Source organism: Nannospalax galili, unplaced genomic scaffold, assembly GCF_000622305.1.
Source record: "Nannospalax galili isolate Female #2095 unplaced genomic scaffold, S.galili_v1.0 scaffold340, whole genome shotgun sequence".
NCBI classification, from domain to species: Eukaryota; Metazoa; Chordata; class Mammalia; order Rodentia; family Spalacidae; genus Nannospalax; species Nannospalax galili.
The window spans coordinates 973,338-991,998 of record NW_008347519.1 but is presented as its reverse complement, the minus strand read 5'-3'; the positions used below and the strand labels follow the sequence as shown (position 1 = coordinate 991,998).

Here is an 18,661-nt window from a genome sequence, read left to right as displayed (position 1 = left end):
ATAATAAGTAGATGTAAAAAGCATTACCATTGAAATCTACCTGATGACTTTATATCCATGCTCAGATGCCAAGGAGCTCAGAAAGCTGTGACTAGTGACTAGTAATAATCTGATATATAGAGATTAGAAATGTATGTGCAAACATCTTAATGTCAATTGCATTAAAAAAGAAGTTTTCTGCGTGAAACTCTATATTTTAATAATGAAATGGAGATCTTTTTTAAAGGTTAAAACCTCATTTAATTTTATGTCTTATAGGGTTTATACTGAGTACAATATTATATAACTGTAATAATTCAACTGTAAACCTAAAAATGTACAGCCAATTTTATAAGAGCTCAGAAAATTGTTATTGAATATGTCAATGCTGATGTAATGAAATGCTTCTTCTAACTATGTGGTTATTAAATAAATAATTTAAAAAAAAAGAAGTGTTCACTGCTTCAAGGACTTGCTGAACATTAGGCCTACAGGCAGGATATCCCCTAATCCCTCCCGAGGGCCAAATTGTACCCAATTGTAGGCTGGGGTGCACAAGCCTTTCTTTCTCTCTTCCCATACAGTTTCTTAGCAAAAGGAGACTAGAACTAAGTAAAGTTGCCTTCCTATTTCACCCCAAAATACTGTTCCTAACTGAATAAATTATGACATCCTTGTAATACTAGGTAGCTAAGTGTTAACAAGGTACAGAACACAGCATATTTACTGCCCTTTGTATAAGTTGTATAGAAAAATACATTTACATATGTGCTTGTAAAGAAGCAAAAGACCTTTGGAAGGAGGCCCACCTTGGTGGCCTATGGCAGAGAGGAGAACTGGGAGTCTAGGGGCAGAGGTAGAAGGATGGGAATGTTTATCATCTAAGTTGTTAAAACAAAAATAGGTAAAACAACTGAAAAAAGTTGTCCATACATTCTAACCACATTGCCTGAAATCCTACCACACAGATAGGTTCTTGAGAGCTCACAGGGACTCCCTAGAAGGATTTTAATGAGACGCAGCCACTCACACTTTGGAGTGGATTAGCTTAATCAGAGAGCTTTTCTAACACGTAGCCATGGAACTCAAGGGTTTATATTGAATCAGAGAAGGGGTGTGGAAATTGGAAGCCATAGGGCATTTCTGATGAGTAAGTCTTGGAATCATGGCGCTATTACAGGGGACAGCAACACTGCCTAACACCCAGAGGAGACAAAAGATTCTGAGAAGTTAGAGAAGGGCACTTAAGGGATGGGGGACGGTGCCAAGCCCAGGAGAAATGTCCCTTCTAAATGTGGCTCACGTCTGCCATAGGCCAAGCACAGCTGTCACTTCAGCCTTGTCAGGACCCTCCACACACATACACACCCTTCCATCAATCTGTCCCCTGTCTGGCCTGGCCTGGAGTGAAATCTGGGACACAGAGGGTGGGAAGCAAAACATTGGGGTTACTAAGTAATGCTGAATGCTCAGCTGTGTGAGGGAAATGTTTTGTCCTTTGTGTTACCATCTGGGGACAATTAGATGGAAATTGTGGTCAAGAGGAAAGGAAGATCTGGCATACATCTGCAAGTCACTTGGGGGGCAGGCAGACTTGGTACTTACCTCTTTCTTGTATTCCTCTTGCTCTTCCTTCAGGGTCAGTTCTATGAAGACCTGTTGCAGCTTCTCATTGCAGTAGTTGATCACAAATTGCTCAAAGCTATTATCCTATGGGTTGAAGAGAAAGCAGCTCACCTCAGACCCCTCCTCCCTCACAGCCCCCTCTCACATCCATTACAAGCCTGTCCCCCAAATGGGGAGGCTGGCTGCTGAAGTTGGCTGATATTCTCTCACCTCTAATATCTCAAAACCATAGATATCCAGGACCCCCATGACCTTCCTCTTCTCCCCAGTGCACACCTGAAGAGGAGAGAAGGATAAAAAGGTAAGGAATAGTTCCTTGGGCACACCAGGCCAGGTCCTTCTGGGGTAGATGGGATTGGAGCAGGGACAAACAGAGCTAGAGTAAGCCTGACCAAGCTGGAAAGGATCTGTGGTGTCTACTCTCCTCCCTCCTCCATTAGCTGCAGAACAAGCAAAGGAAGAGGAAGAAGAGGGAAGATACAAATAGAGTCCAGAATGGTTGCAAATGGATATTAGGTAGAAAGATTTTAAAAGGCTTTAGGATGATAGCCATCCCTTACATTTGTACTCTTACAAAAGAAAATTCCATGTCATTTATAACCTTATATGAGTAGTATTATTTTGTACTCAAAAAAAGTCAAATCGGCCGGGCATGGTGGCGCACACCTTTGATCCCAGCACTTGGGAGGCAGAGGCAGGCAGATCTTTGTGAGTTTGAGGCCAGCCTTGTTTACAAAGCAAGTTCCAGGACAACTGGGGCTACAGGGAGACCCTGTCTCAAAAAGAAAAAAAGAAAAAAAAAAGTCAAATCTTAGAAGGGAAAAGGATCCCAAGCCTAGATTCAAATCCCACATACCCATGGGACTTTCAGGAATAACTTCAGAATATAAGGCACTTTCACATAGAAGACTGTGAAATAACAGATTTACTGAAGTTGGGCTGTAGCTCAGTGGTAAGGCACATGATTAGCATGAATGAAATCCTGGGTTGGATCCCCAGCACCAAAAAAGTAAAAGATAAATGTTTACTGAATACAATTTACATACCATGTATAACTCAGTGGGTTATATTTTTAGTTATTCAAAAGGTGCACAACCACTACCTCTACCTAATTCCAGATCATTCTCATCAAGCCAAAAAGAAATCTTATACCGATTTAGTAATTATTCTCTTTTCCCTGCCCCCAAGGCCTGGGCATTCATTAATCTACTTCCTTTCTCTGCGGATCTGCCTGTTCTACTATTTCACATAAATACGCACAAGAGGTAGTTGTTTGTGATGTGCTTCTTTCACTCAGCATAGTGTTTTCAAGATTCACCAGTGCTATACCACAGGTAAGAACTCCATTCCTTTTTTATGGCCAAATACTGTTTCACAGATATATCCCACTTTATTTATCTATTCATCCATCCCTGATGGACAGAGATTGTTTCTATTTTTACTATTATTTATTCGTTCATTCATTCATTCATTCATTTGTAGAGTCAGGATCTCAAATACCCCACGCTGGCCTTGAACTCACTATATAGCTGAGGCTAGCCCTGAATTTCCTGATCCTCCCCTTTTTTTCTATTAGAAATAATGCTTCTGGGGGCTAGAGAGATGACTCAAGAGTTAAGAGCACTAGCTGCTCTTGCGGAGAACCCAGGTTTAATTCCTAGCACCCACATGGTGGCTAACAACCATTCATAACTACAGTTCCAGGGGATCCAACATCCTCTTCTGACTTCAATGGGCATTGTGTAACACTGGTGCCTTTACATACATGCAAGCAATACACTCACACACATAAAATAAAAATAATAAAATAATAAAAAATAATGCTTCCACAAACGTTTGTATACAGTGTTTTCTTGGCTATAGGCCAAAGAGTGGTATTGCTGAAGCTTATAGCAACCATGCACATTGTTTTATCTGATCTTCAGTGAACTCTGAAGCAGATGGGCATTCATGTATTTTGGTGACCATTTCCAAATCAGGAAGTTGAGGCAAAGTATCTTTTTTTTTTTAAGATTGATTTTTTATTATTTTTAAGTGTGTGTGTGTGTGTGTGTGTGTATCTTCCTGTGAGTATGTGAGTGCAGGTGCCTGCAGAGGCCAGAGGAGTCAGATCTCCCTGGAGCTAGAATTACAAGCAGCTGTGAGATGCCTGATGTGGGTGCAGGAACTGAACTCAGGACCTCTGCAAGAACAGCACTCACTCTTAACTACTGAGACATCTCTCTAGCCCCTGAAGCTCAGTATCTTTGTGAAACTGAAAGACCACATGGTTCACAAGGAAATGGATCAGATTATGGAACTCAAATACCAACAGCATTCCCACAACATACTCCTAGAAGGAACTGTACCCTCCTCCAAATGCTCCTCTCTCTGGAGTTGGTGGCCTGGGCAAGAAGTTGAAGCAGGCAGAGGCTTTGAGGGAAGAGGGCAGTCACTCACCTTGATGCTCTCATTGATGCGATTCACTATCCAGTTGAAAAGGCGACTGTAGACATTCTTAGCCAGAGCATCCCGAGCATATTGGGCCTGGGGTGGGGGTGAGGAGGGGACACTCTGATTAATGTGGCAGCCACAGAAGAGGCTCAAAATCAGCTCCTACAGGAGGGCCCTCACCTGCGTGACATTCAGGACTGTGACCACCTTTTCTTTGGCTGTCTCCATAGTCCTTGAGCACAAAGCTCTCTCTAGTTCCTCTGAATTCAAACCCATCATCTCCCCAATCTCCCGAACAGCTAGAATGACAAAAACAAAACAAAAACAACCCATCATGGTTTGGAGAGGGGGAAAGGGGCTGTCCAGCAAGGCTGCCCAAGAGACTGATAACCCAGTTAGGCTAGGGAAGTCATGGGGCTGGCATAGAATATGAGCCCAGAGGAATGGGGGCCAAGGGAATATGGCAGATCTGAGCACTTTGCCTGCACTATCTACTTTGATATGAAAATCTCTTAAAATGGGCAAGATTGCCTCTATATCTCAGAAGATGCAGCTAAGACTCTGAAAGTTCCAGACCCAAGTCTATCAAATTTCAGAACCTCATTCCAAGTCTCTTTGGAGGAGAGACTCCAACAAGTTCAACAAGTCACTTTGGAGGAAACCTCAGGAGTGGGCTGAGTGGGAATGCAGCAATCACATTGGAGGTGATACAAAAACTGGACTTGAGACAGGGCATTCAGAGTGGGGCTTCATCAAGGTGGCACAAACTTTTCTCATCACGAATGCCACTTGCTGGTATCCCATTGGCCTGGAACTCATCCATCAACTCCACGTTTCCCAGCTTCAGCACCAGAGCTGTCACTTCCAGCACTTGTTGAATTTCATCGTCTGAGAACCCAATCACTGTCATTGCACTCTTGGGAAGAAAGCAGACAGCAAGCTGAGCAGCTAGGGCCAGTCCAGGACCTCCCCTCACAAAGCCTGAGCTCAGAAGATGGCCTAAGGGCTCAAGCCTGTCCCACAGTGGGCACTCACCTGCATAGCCCTGAAGTTGGAGGCGTCATCTATGCCATCTACTCTGGACACTTCCCCATTCAGATAGGTATATCCACTTGCATCCTTCTCAAGCTTTAGGGCCTCTGGGAGGGTGACCATGGAAGAAGGTTAGGACTTGCTCTCTAATCCCCGAACCTGACACCTCCCTGCCTCTGCTCTGGATAAGTTCATTCCTTCATTTGAAGGAGCCATTTTTAATTTTTTAAAAGATTTTTAGCCGGGCGTGGTGGCGCACTCCTTTAATCCCAGCACTCAGGAGGCAGAGACAGGCGAATCTCTGTGAGCTCAAGGCCAGCCTGGTCTACATAGTGAGTTCCAGGACAGCTGGGGCTACAGGGAGACCCTGTCTCAAAAAAGACCAAAAAAAAAAAAAAAGAAAAGATTTAAAAATTTTTTATTTTATGTGTATGAGTGTTTTGTCTCTGTGTATGTAAATGCACCTGTGTGTACAATGCCTGTGGAAGCCAGAAGAGGGCACTGGATTCACCTGGAACTAGAATTATAGACAGCTGCCATGTGGGTGCTAGGAACTGAACCAGGTCCTTAGCAAGAGCAGTAGATGCTCTTAACCTCTGAGTCATCTCTTCAGCCCCAGGAGGAGTCACTTTCGCTTTAGGTTCTTCCTTTGTCCCCTCTGTTTGGGGATAATTAATTCCTATGCTGATAAACTAACTTTTTAAGTAATATTTGGATTTGGGTATTCATACCTGTTGGAGTTTCCCTTGAACTTAAATGAAATAAAAGCCCCACTGATTCTTTCCCCCACCCTCAGGGTTCTAAACAACAAAAACAATCAAGTAAACTCTCTATTCTGTTCTGGGAAAAAGTGAGGCCCCAGCCTCAATAGCCTTCGCCCCTGTTTACTCATTCAGTATTTGTTCCCTGGCCCTAATGCCTCCTCTGAAAGGTTTTCTCCAAAGGTTTTCTCAGTGCTGAGGGCTGAGCTAATAAATGGCTGTCTTGTAGTCCCCTAAGATAAATGAGATTTTCTCTAAATCTATATCATGCGAGCTAGGTTTTGAATTTTTGTCTTTCCCCAAAATGAGCAATTTGTATGTTGGGACTGCTTATCAGCTTCATATTCTATGTGCCTGAAACGGAATTTTTTTCATTTTGAAAAATGAATCAGGGGGCTAGAGAGATGGCAGAGTAGTTAAGAATGCTTGTTCTTCCAGAAGACTCTGTTTCAATTCCTAGCACCCACATGGCAGCTAACAACTGTCCGTGACTCCAGTTCCAGGGGATCCAACGCCCTCTTGTGGCCTCTGAAGTGTTTGCACAATATGGTTGCATTTACATATGTGTAGGCAATACACTCATACACATAAAATAAAAATAATAAATTAAAAAATTTTAATGAAAAAATAAATGAATTCAAAGAAATGTCCATTTAGGTTGTTTATGTAAAATGAAAGAATTAGACTGACCATGGACTAGAGGTGTGTCAGTTAGCATTTATGTAAATGATCTGGGAATCGGAGAATAAATTTCAAACTGGATTTTAGTGACACTTCCCTCTAGCACACAAATTCTGAAATAGGAGATTGCTAAGGAAGGGCAGCTAGAAAAAGAATGAGTCATAAAACCCAGAATAGTGATCCCAGGGAAAGCCACCCAGATTCAGCTTAAACTAACAGGTACGGAACCAGCCAGAACAAGACATTAGTGCCTGAGTCATATAAATTGAACATCATTGAGGCCATTAAACCAAGAAGGAGGATAAGACTTATGGAGACTTTTGAAACAGGAATTTCAAGGACAGGAAAAGAGTTATGCATAAGTCCAGCATAACAAAAACTAAAGAGACAGACTGATCCTTAGGGGCTAGAAATCATGGTTTTCACAGCTAGAGGGGAGATTGAGGGGCAAACTCTAGCAAGGGCAAAGTCCCACCAGACCCCAGTGATGCCCTCCAATAGCCTCTGGCCAGTCCAGTTTTCAGGACAAGGCAAGGGAACTCTATACCTTCTGCTGCTATAGCTACCTGAACAGGCTTACTGGAACCAATCACACTGCATTGCAATGTATCTGCTCATATACCTACCATGCCTAAGAGACTTGAGTTCTTTGATCACAGGGTCCGTGTCATACTCACCTCTATCACTATAGGCCAACTAATGCCTGATCAAAAGGCGCTTGATGAAGAAGAAAGAGAATGAATGAAACTTCCACTGAGCTAGCTAAGAAAATCAGGGAAGAGCCTAGGTGAGGTGAGTGTATACGCCCAGGCAGCTTCCACTAGAGGTCTTTGGAAGTTTTTGAACACTCCCACATCCTGCCTCACTTTCCTGCTTAACTATCAATAAAGCCCCTCAAGTTGAAGTAGGAAGGAAGGCAGAGTTGAGTGCTTCATGCTTGAAGCCAGCTTGAGGAGAGAACCAGGCAGGACACAGGGACAAGAGCAGTAATGAGGTAAGGAAGGCATAGCCCTGGCAAACAACCAGGCAAAGGAAGAGAGCAGAGAGGTCAGGGGATTTGTTCCCAACAACAGGTGATACGGCTCTGGGTGGGGAATGCAGGCACTGAGAAGTGGAGAGGGGGCTCAAGGGAAGGGGACAAGAGGGGCCCACAGTTCTGGGGATGGAATGGAGGTTGGGGGTGTTTGACCACATGTCCAGGGCAGGCACGTACTCAGCAGCTGCGCATCTGCTCCAGTCAGTAACTGATAGAAGATGTGGAAGTTCCTCTCCCCTTTGAGTTGCTTCACCACTCGAGATTTCTCAAGCAGATCTGGCAGAGTATGAGAAAACACCCTCCTGAAGGTCTAGGAGATAATACAGCATCTCTCTAATCATGCCCTTAACCCCAATGTTCTCAGGGGGTTGAGAAGTTTCCTGCCTACAGGACCACAAAAGGACACAGTGGGCAGGAGGAAGAGAACTGGTCAGGCATGCAGGGAGACATACAGTTTGTGATGACGCCACCAAGGGGGGATCCTCTGAAGTCAAACTCAATATCCATGTATTTTCCCTTCAGAGAAAGACCAAAGAAAGCCTTGGCTTCCTCCTCTTCTCAAAGCTGTGAGGAAGACTCTGTGCAGTGCTCCTCCCTCTCAGCCCCCACCCCTCCTCCTGAATAGATATGGTCACTCACAAATCGAGAGGAGTTGTCATTGCGGATGGTCTTGGCATTGCCAAATGCTGCAGAGATGAAAAGGGAAGTGAGGTGGCTGAGGCTCCCAAGGGTGAGACCCTAGGGAAGGAAAGGGAGAAGGGAGGAGGGAGGAGGAAGGAGGGAGGGGGGAGGAGGGAGGGAAGAGGAAGGAGGGAGAAGGGAGAAAGGAGAAAGGAAGGGAAGGGGCGGGAAGGGAAAGGAAGGGAAGTCCTGCAGGGAAGACGCCTTTCAGTCTACCAAGCAATTACATTTTTTCAGGCTGAAGGGGAACAGTGGTTTTGGAAGAATGTCTAGGGCTGAGGGATTCTGGGGGCCAAGGGCAGGGAAATGGAGAGGGTAGAGACCACAATGCTCACCCTCCAGCACTGGATTTGACTGAAGCAGCTGCTCCTTCACAGAGTTCACCTGCTCCCCTTTCCCACAGACGGCAGCCACATAGGACATCACCAGCTTACTAGCCTCTGTGCACGAGAAACTCTCAGAGTCCCCAACCAGGGGACTCAACTCCCTCAACTCCCCACCTCCCTCAACTCCTCTAACCCCAGCACCTCACACCCCTGCAGTAAGAAAAACAGGAAAGATTGGGACTGGAGAGATGGCTTAGCAGTTAAAAGCATTTACTACTCATGCAGAAGACCCATATGGGGTTCCTAGCACCCACAATTGGTGGTTTACAACCTCCTATAACTCCAGTTCCAGGGGATCTGACACCCTCTTCTAGCCTCCACAGACATCTGCACGCATGTGCACATACATACACATAATATAAAATTCAAAAATCTTTTTTTAAAAAAAGAAAGAAAGAAAAACTGGAGAAGATTGGAGATTGGGAGGGACAGGACCAGGCCTCATTGAAAAGACATAAGGTCAGGATTCCAGACATGACTCCTAGGCTTCCCAGCCAGATGCCTCCTCACCAGTCTTCCCAGCTCCACTCTCGCCGGTGATAAGGATACACTGGTCTTGGTCCCGATTCTTTAGTGACTGGTAGGCCACATTTGCTAAAGCATAGCTTATAGAAAGAAAGTGGGCAGTAACTAATGTGGGGCCAGCCCAAGGCATCATCTGTTAATCCACAGCACTAGGTTCATCTACCCTCCTCATAGGGACCAGATTAGGCAGGACATGACAGCCTAGGAAGGAGTCTCAGGGGAGGAGGGGAAGCTGGAGAACCTCCTTTAAGAGGAAGGGACAGGGGGAATTGGTGTTATTCATGGGATTTTGTCCACCTGTCCTTGGCCTCTTTACTTACATATGGGGGTTCAGCTCATAGAAGGTATAGTCCTGGTATTTGGCAATGAATTCTGGGCCATAGATGGGAAGTTGCTGATAGGGATTCACTGAGACCACCACATTCCCAATGTAGGTCTGGAATCAGAAGAGAGTGAAGGGAATGATCCCGGCAGGAGGAACACTTAACTCCGGATATACCCACAGCCTGGCGCCCACAGTGAGCTTACATAAATCTCCTTGTTTTCATAGCGAAGCTGGAGGTTCTTGAGCAGAGATTCCTCATCCAAGGGTTCCAGGAGGACAAGGTCCTGTACCCCCACAGGGCCTTCCAGGTCAGGCATGTCCAGAGCAGCTAGGATCCTAGGAGTCAAAGCTGCAATTTGCTACTGTTTGCTCAGCTTAAGGGGCCAGTCACAGTGAGAGGAGAAGAGGGCGGGAAGACCTAAGAGCCCTTTTTCCCTCTCTACAGAGAGCCCTCTACCCAGAAGGGCCTCTGGATCAGGCTGACCAACCAGGGACATAGGGAAACCCTCTGATCCCTGGGCTGGGGGTAGAATGGGCTTAGACAGGACTATCTGTGTCTGCCCCACTGATTAAGGATGGCATCGGTAGGCAGCAGTGGTGGAGCAGAGTAGTGCCTGATGGAGAGGACTGAAGAAGTGTGAGCCAAGCTTTATACCACAGCCAGGTACTAAAAGTTCCCTCCCTCCTATTCTGCTATCTTCGTCAGCATCCAGTCTCCTTGGCTGTTTGCCCTACACTCCTACTCAATCCCCACCTCTACCAGTCCCCATTTTGGTCACCTAGTCCCTCCCCTATACCCAGTTCCAGAGGTCTCTCCTGTCATTACCACATGAGCTTCATTTTTCTTTATTTTCCAGTTTTTTTATTTTATGTGTGTGAGTATATTGCCTGCATGTGTATTAGTGCACCTGTGTCATGCAATTCCCACAGAAGTCAGAAGAAGGCGTGAGATTCCCCTAGAACTGGAGTTACAGATGGTTAGCTGTCATGTGGGTGCTGGGAATCAAACGCATGTCCTCTGCAAGAGCAGCCAGTGCTCTTAACTGCTGAGCCACCTCTCATTTTTAAATGAGAGTGAACCAGGTGGTGAGTTCAAGAATGGAGGCAGTCCTCCAGAAAAGACTGGAATTACCCATAGAAAATGAAAGTTGGATTTGCTTCCCCAACTGATAAAGAACTGTCAAGGTCTCAAGCTGTCCTCCCCTTTTGTCTTCAATGGCAAAGTCTTCAAATTTTGCACCCATTCCTGTAAACTCCTGGCATGGACTTTGCCCAAAGGGACACACCCACCTTTCTAGCAGCTGCTGGGAGCAAGAGAGTGCTACAGGGAGGGCTGGGCTGCATGCAGCCGGCACCTGGCAGGTGTTCATGCAGGAGGAAACCCAGTCGTCTGGTCTCCCCCTGGGGAACTGAGTGGGCGGGGTGGCAGTACTAGTACAATGGTCAATGCCACTCCCAAACAGGAATAAAAGAAATACATTCCCCCCTCTCCTGCTTCTCTGAACCTAGAGGAAGAACAGGAATAGTAGATAGGGCAAAACGGGGACACGGGGCTCCTTCTCCTTCATTCTGCTTTCCCCAAGCTCCAGTAACTTCCTGAAGAACACAACTAAGGAAATAATATGAATACTGATTAACAGCAGTCTCTGGAAATCATGCAGCATTTACCACAGGCAGGCGGGGCTCTAAACCCTGTGCAAATACTAATTTGCTTGATATTTAGAACAGCCCCATGAAGTAGGTCCTATTATTCTCCCAGATTTCCCACATTAAAGCTCAGTAGTCATGCATGGTGGCTCATGCCAGTAAGTCCAGCATTCAGAAGGCTGAGGCAGGAGGACTGCCATAAATTTGGGGCCAATTTGAGCTACATAGTGAGTTCCAGACCACCAGATTAGCTACAGAGTTAAGACCCTGTCTCAACAACACAGAGAGAGAGAAACAGAGAGAGACAGAGACATAGACAGAGAAAGACAGAGAGACAGTGAGTCTTTGAAGCAACTTGGAAGGGGAAGGTGAGGAGCAGAGGTGGGGTGGGAGAGTGCAACTCGTTTGGATTGAGAGGAATAAGAATGTGAAGCATTGGGGTGGGAAAGGGGACAAAGTGGCAGTTCCTAGAAGATTCCAAGGTGACAGATCAAGAAGAACTTACCCAATACTGTAACTTCAGTGTCCCTTGAAGAACAGGGAATAAAATCTCAATCTGACAGGAAGAGTCTGGGGTGCCAAGAGCGGTGTTTCAGTTAACGGGAGCTGTCCATGGTGTTAGGAAGCCAAGCATCCACACTCTCACCCTCCTCTGCGCTGCCTCCTCCAAACCAGGCTCCCGGTACCATGCAGACCAGAAGAGGCCAGAGAGAGATGGCTGCTCAGCGCAAAGTCCAGGGCTGTTCCTGCTGAGGGTGTGGCTCCCTTAACCTTTTACATGCCTGTGTTCAGTCTTCCTATAGATGGGAGAAGATACCTCTCTGGATTTAGCTAAGCGGCTCAAATAGAGCTCCACTGTCACCAGAATGTGGAAGTGAGAACAGAAGAAATGGAATGTATAGCCAAGGAAAAGATTGTCCAAGGAAGAATTGGGAATTTTGCTAAGAAGGCAGGCTGGGATGTTTTCCTGAGAAACAGTATCCCTCCTTAAATCTTCCTTTCTATCTTTTGGGAACCTGAGGGTATTATTACTTGAAGGGCTAAAGCAGACAAAATTCCAAATCCTTGTCCATTTCCCTTCCCCTATAAATCAGTCCTCATCATAGAGATCCAAAGATTAAAGTTAATAATACCTCACATTCGCATGACATCTATTTCACTGAACCTCACATGCATATCATCTCACGGAGTAGTCCCACCCTGGAAAGCAGGCAATGCTGATGCTCTGTTGAATGAGAAAATAAGGCAAACGCCAGGCTTAGATATGACACTGTGTGCCCCAGTTCCACAGCTAGCATGTCAGAAATCAGGCACAGAGTATGCTTTCTGGTCTTGTCTGCCATAGGTTGCTGCCCAAGTTCTGAGGTTTCTCATTTTAATCATTCCTCAGCACTGAGATACTGAACAAGACCCTAAGATGCTGTTTCCTGGGCATTAGCTGAGCAGAAAATAGCTCCCTCTGATAAAAAGCTTATCAAATCCAATATCCCAAGCACCTCCTCATCCACCAAGGAAAGATCCTAAACAGAGAGGCCCCTCTGCCCATCTTCTCTCCCAGGCATGCATAAAGAGCAATTTAGGTAATTACACTTAACATGGAGACTTGATTGCCCAGCTCTCAGCCACTGCTGCCTGGTTCAAGGTCCGAGTTCTATTGCTCTTGCAGAAGCATTCTGCATAAGCTTGGTCCGTCAACAATTCCATTATCAACCTGCCCTTAAATAATTTATTGATTTACTATATCTATTTGAAGGGAAGGAAGCAAGGTAAAGAGAAGGCTGAGCAGAAGTGGTATCAAAACATAATCCTCTGTTATAGGTGGAACAGTGTCATGGTGTCGAGACAGGGTGACTACAGACCTTTTTCTAGTGGAAGAAACACACCTAGTGTTTCCCAGGACCACATGCAATGCTGCAACCTCCACAGTTGCCACTAGAACCTGGGTCTCATGCTCACAGGCAGTCACTTGGGGTTTATGTCTACCCATTCACTCATGAATGCCTTCTACACACTTCAAAACGATAGCAACTTTAGGCATTTTAAAAAATATTTTATTATTTTTATGTGTATGAGTGTATTGCCTGCATATAGGTAAGTGCATGTCATGCAATGCTCACGAGGGCAGAAGAGGCCATCAGATCCCCTGGAACTGGAGTTATGGACAGTTGTTAGCTGCCATGTGGGTGCTGGGATTCAAATCCGGGTCCTCTGCAAGAACCAGTGTTCTTAACCGCTGAGCCATCTCTCCAGCCCTGCAACCTTAGGCTTTAAAACAATGAGATGAACATCATAGCTCCACTTATCAACCTGGAACCTGTGTCTGAACCCACAGTGAATTCCTATCCAACCGAAGGTGTGAATTTGGGGGTTAAAATTAGGGAAGACCTAGGAAAAATGTCATGAGTGGATTACTCTGAATTAACAATGTGTAGAAAACACACATCCAAGTCAGCTGAGATTTCAAAATCTGCCAGAACATCCTTGAGGTAGGGAGGAGGAGTGAGTGGGTACAGCGCTGTGATCTGCTCTCCAGACTAAATGGAAGCAACTGGAGCTTATTGCCTTGTTCCTCCACTCTAACTCCTAAAATCACCTTCCTTTGTTCCCAATCCAAATGTCTACTCCAGGGATTGAGGTGTGGCTCAGTGGCAGAGTGCTTGGCTAGCACATGAGGCTGTGAATATGATCCCCAACACTGAAAAACAGAATAAAGTCTACTCCATATAATGGATACAAGGGAACTTTGGGGATAATCAAAATGTTCTCTATCATGAGTGTGGTGGTAGTTATACAACTGACTATACTTGTCAAAACTCAGCAAAACTAGACATTTAAGAATTTTACTGTATATATAAATTACACTTAATTAGGCATTATGGTGCACACCTTTAATCCTAGCACTCGGGAAGCAGAGGCAGAGGCAGGCAGAACTCTGAGAGATCAAGGCCAGCCTGGCCTGCATAGCAAGTTCCAGGCCAGCTGGGGCTACAGAGAGACCCTATCTCAAAAAAAAACAACACCTTCTTTAAAAAAAAAAAAAAAATTACACTCCAATTAAACTAAGAGAAAGACAATGATGAAGAAACAATTCCAAATCCTTTGGTACTAAGTTCTAATAAAGTTGAGAGGGCAGCAATTTGTTCAAACCAATTCCGTCAACAATCTTGCCAGATGTATTAACTTTTTAAGATGTTACAATTTAAGATGTTACATGTTCATAATGGACATGATGGCTAACGCCTGTAATCCCAGCATTCCAAAGGCAGAGGCAGCCTGGGCTACATGAGCCCTTGTCTCAAATCCTCAGCCCCAAATATAGTCTCAGGATAGAGAAGTGTGATTAAGGGAAAAAAGGAAATACATAAACATGAAATTGATGTATTAACTGCTGATTACCTGAGAACATGCAATCCATACTGGAGTTTGTGTTTGGGGGGCGGGGACCAGGGCTGATGAGATAGTTTAGTTGGTTAAGGAAGGAGCCTGATACTAGGAGTCAACTCCCGTCTGACCTCCACATGTGGGCTGCAGCATGTGCACACCCCATACCCCCACACACAAAATAAATAAATGCAAAACAATTTTTGGTATTAAAAAAAAGAGACCATTGTATAGTCTATAAAACTTTATTAAAATTGGGATTATTTACAAGTTATATAATAAAAATGAAAAAATACATATTTTTTTTTACAGAAAGGTGGGTGAAAACAAGACCCATGGCAAGGAGCATCCCTGATATTTCTGTTCTTCTCAAACACTCATTAGCAATTATTTTAATATAAATGACAAATCTTTTATCTAAATAACACTAAGGCATTATTTGTAGGCTAAAAGTTACTTAGTAATTTCTTAGCCCTGTTATTTCAATACCAATTCCATAAACATGGAAAACTGTGGCAATTGCAGATTGTAGCAGTTTTAAAAATTCACATTATGAGCTATCTGTTAAGATAAGGCTACTCATGGCTCTCAGCAAGTTTGAAGAAAGTGAGTTCAGCATTTTCAAGTTATCATCCAGAGTGTAAAAGAGAAAGCTGGGCATGGTAGCTCATACTGCAATTCCAGCACTCAGGAGGCTGAAGCAGAAGAGAGGACTGCCATGGGTTCAAGGCCAGCCTGAGTACTATAGTGAATTCCTGTTCGGCTTGGGCTGCAGACTGACACCTTGTTTCAACAACCCTGCGCCCTGAAAAAAAATAGTGTCAAAGGAAGACGACACACAAAAATGGGAGGACTGTGAGTCCAAAATGCCACATTTTTGAGTCTGTGTGATCATTCCTGTCCCTAATAGGCTGCAAGCCAGTGTTGATCTGCTTTGCCTGCCATGTAAGGCACCAAATACCCTTTTATTTCTTTTCCTTTCTATTCTGAGATGGAGGTCTCAGAATAGGAGACACTGATTTTAAACAAGACAAGTGATCCTGTTACCATAGCCTCCCAAGGACAGGAACAACAAATGTACATTACCACACCTGACTTCCAAACAACCTTTATAAAGTAGTAACCATCTAGACTCCAGTTCAACAGCAACCTGAATCCACAGTTAAGTCACTAAGATACCACTGGGTTGTCACAATTGCTTAAGTTCCTCCCTAAATAAAGCAATTTTTCTGCTTGGATACAAGCAAAAGATTTAGGCACATCTGTCATGTGCAACGGCTACTTCATACACTTATTCCTTGGTCTCAGTGCCCACAACATGAGGACACAGTACATCTGTCCAACTGTCCTCTTCTGGTTCAGATTTTTACACAGGCATCTGTCTGAGACCATCTATTTTTCCAGAACAACAAAAAGATTATAGGCAATTACATAATCCATTCCTAAGCCTTTTATGGATATCAAGGCCTGGGGGGATTTTGGCCTATTTGGGTCCTTTCATTCATCAAATCTCCATCACACATGCCAAGTGGGGACTGGGCAAAAGGGAACACAGCTGATCAAGACAGGATTGTGCACTAGAATGGGACATATGGTAAATGGAACCATGGGACCCAAAGAACCATCATCAGCAAAATCACCATTGTTAACAGACATAAAAGAGTAGTGGGGAGAGGGAAGGAGAAACTCCTTTTTTTCTTATTACAAGGTATCAAAGTTATCAAAGCAGCTAAATTTTTCTTGGCTTTGGTCACTGTGTTCTGTTGCTGTCATGTGGGAAGGGAGAAAGAAAAGTTTTAGGCCAATTGCCTCTTGTACATCCATTAATGGGGGTCATGTTCTATATAACTCAGGTCAGACCGATTAGAAGCAATAGATTTCCAATGCTGATGAGGCCCCGAGCCTTGAAACCAATTTACAGCATGATATTTGCTGAGCAAGATGCTGACATGGCAGCAGACATGGCTCCAGTGTCCATCCAGCTCACCCGTTATCCCTTCAATCCTTGATGAAATCGGTCTGAGAGACAAGATGATGCTGAAATTGCATGAGCTGAAATTGCCAGAGAAAATTAAATAGGGGCTTCAAGTAGTGACTAAGCCAGCAGACTAAGAGGCCAAGAAGGAGACAAAAGTGGTTCCTAAAGAAAGCTTACAGAGTTGAGCAATCTCCAGGTACGTGGAAGCTCTGAAGCGTCTAGGCAGAGTCACACAGCAGGCAGGGTAAGGACATACAGCACACAAAGAGGCAGGCGCTGTCCTTCACTGTCTGAGAACAAGTCTCATGCCACTCAATTCTCCAACTACCAGACAGGGAGTAATAAAATGAATAGGGTTTTACTCACCCCAAATTCAAATATGGAGGAAAAAAAATGGTCTTGAAATGAAAACTATATGCCACAAGGAGTTTACCACACAGAAGAGGAAAATCATTCCTGACTTCACAGTGATTTCTCACTAAAATAAAGATGTAAGTCAGAAAAAGCTCACCCTGGAGGCAAGCTACCAAGTCTATAAGGGGTAACTGGGGAAAGGCACCCAGGTCTCCCAAGAACTCTAAGATCACTTATAGAGTTGAATTATTTTTTCAATTCAATTACATTCAAATATGCTAGGTATCAATTTTCAGAAATAAGATTTTGAAATAGTGCATTCTGGAAAGCTTTTTGTTGTTAGTAGTGGGTCTTATTTTTATGGGCCACAGATTGAGGCCACATCTGGTACATGCTAAACAAGCAGTTACCACCACTAAGCTACATCCCCACCCTTTCAGAAACTTTAACAGTTCTTTGTAAGGGGACAAAATTTTACCATGTACATAATTCACAAAGACAAAATGTTTCCCAGTATAAACCTCCTTGTATTCTGCAGCTTTAACCCATAGCATCTCCTCAAAAACTACTCATTTTTCCACTTGTACTGTATCACCCCATGCCAACTGAGGTAGTTGTCACTTTTGGACAATTTAAGGCTAGGAAGAACACTGGTTGAAATAATCGACCTAGACTAGGGGCATCTCAGACCTGACATTTTGGATGTTAGCCATAGAGCTGAGGCCTTTCAAAATTACATGCTAAATGGCTGGTGTGAGTCATCATCACAGCTTTTTAAAAAATATCATCTTCCTTCTCCATGATCCTAAGTCTACTGCTGTGCACTTGCCATGAGCACCTACATTCCCGGTTGAAGGAATTACAGAAATTACACACTTCTTCCAAGTTCCCACAATGAGGGAACCAAGCACATGGCAGATAATTGGGAGTCTGCTCTCTCATAAAGTGATGCTGCTAGCTCCCAAGGGTATTTCCAATAGCAAAGGAGTCTAAACTAGTGCCACTGAAAAAAGACAGCATTTCTGTCAGAAACAGAAATCGCAAAAAAGTATAGCAAACTCAAGAGGGCAATGTGTCTGAGCCTGATGGCTGAATGAGTATCTAGAGACATGCATATCACCTAGAGGTCTACTTACTGCAATTCAAACTGTGGCAGCTGTACAACTAAAGCTATACATATATATATAGGAAGACACTTAATAGGTGGTTTCAGGACTTACAAATTAGCCAGATTTGGGAGATTCAAGTAGTGAGGAAGGCTGAATGGACTGAACTGGTCTATAAGGGGAGGGAAGGGCAGGAGATAGACTACTGTACTTTGTTGTTTTGGTTTTGTTTGTCTGGTTTCTTGGTGCGTGAGTGCATGTGTGTGGTGCTGGAGATCTGACCAGGGCCTTGAGTGGTAGGCCAACAAGTGCTCTACCACTAAGCTACATTCCCAACCCTGAGATAATTTGATTCCTTAGTAACACAAAGATATGCGATCTGACAGAAAAACAATGAGGTAAACAAGATCTCTCTTCCTAGCTGGCAGGAATTATGTAGAAACCAAGCAGAAGGGGAAAAGAAATGAGAAGTGTGACATGGCAGTCTAGGTCACTAATTTTGGCAGTGCAAGGCCAAGGTAAAAGGATTGGGAGTTTAAGACCCATCTGAGTTGCACAGCAAAATCCTGAATCAAAAAGAAAGAAAAAGGAAAAACAAAATGGCCAGAAATAAAGGGGCCTTCAATGTTTCAGGGAAAAAGAGGCAGTAGAGAACAACTAGAAAAAAGGAGAGAGTGAACTAAGATAAACTGAATAAAACACACCACAGAAAGCAAACAGAGCCTTTCTA

General features: G+C 44.2%; 1 protein-coding gene across 1 annotated transcript in view; it reads right to left on the bottom strand.

Annotated features, from left to right (window-relative positions):
* Myo1a (myosin IA) overlaps nt 1-9,865 on the bottom strand; it is a 24,137-nt gene extending 14,272 nt beyond the window's left edge. The window contains exons 1-13 of the mRNA XM_008844097.1: nt 9,669-9,865; nt 9,461-9,576; nt 9,126-9,220; nt 8,565-8,669; nt 8,188-8,234; nt 8,001-8,064; nt 7,726-7,824; nt 5,074-5,177; nt 4,807-4,954; nt 4,219-4,337; nt 4,045-4,131; nt 1,816-1,881; nt 1,585-1,689 (exon numbers count right to left, since the gene is read on the bottom strand). Coding sequence (XP_008842319.1) covers nt 1,585-1,689; nt 1,816-1,881; nt 4,045-4,131; nt 4,219-4,337; nt 4,807-4,954; nt 5,074-5,177; nt 7,726-7,824; nt 8,001-8,064; nt 8,188-8,234; nt 8,565-8,669; nt 9,126-9,220; nt 9,461-9,576; nt 9,669-9,782 — 1,269 coding nt within the window. The 5' untranslated portion in view covers nt 9,783-9,865. The remainder of the gene's footprint in view (nt 1-1,584; nt 1,690-1,815; nt 1,882-4,044; nt 4,132-4,218; nt 4,338-4,806; nt 4,955-5,073; nt 5,178-7,725; nt 7,825-8,000; nt 8,065-8,187; nt 8,235-8,564; nt 8,670-9,125; nt 9,221-9,460; nt 9,577-9,668) is intronic.
* Nucleotides 9,866-18,661: the final 8,796 nt, after the last annotated feature.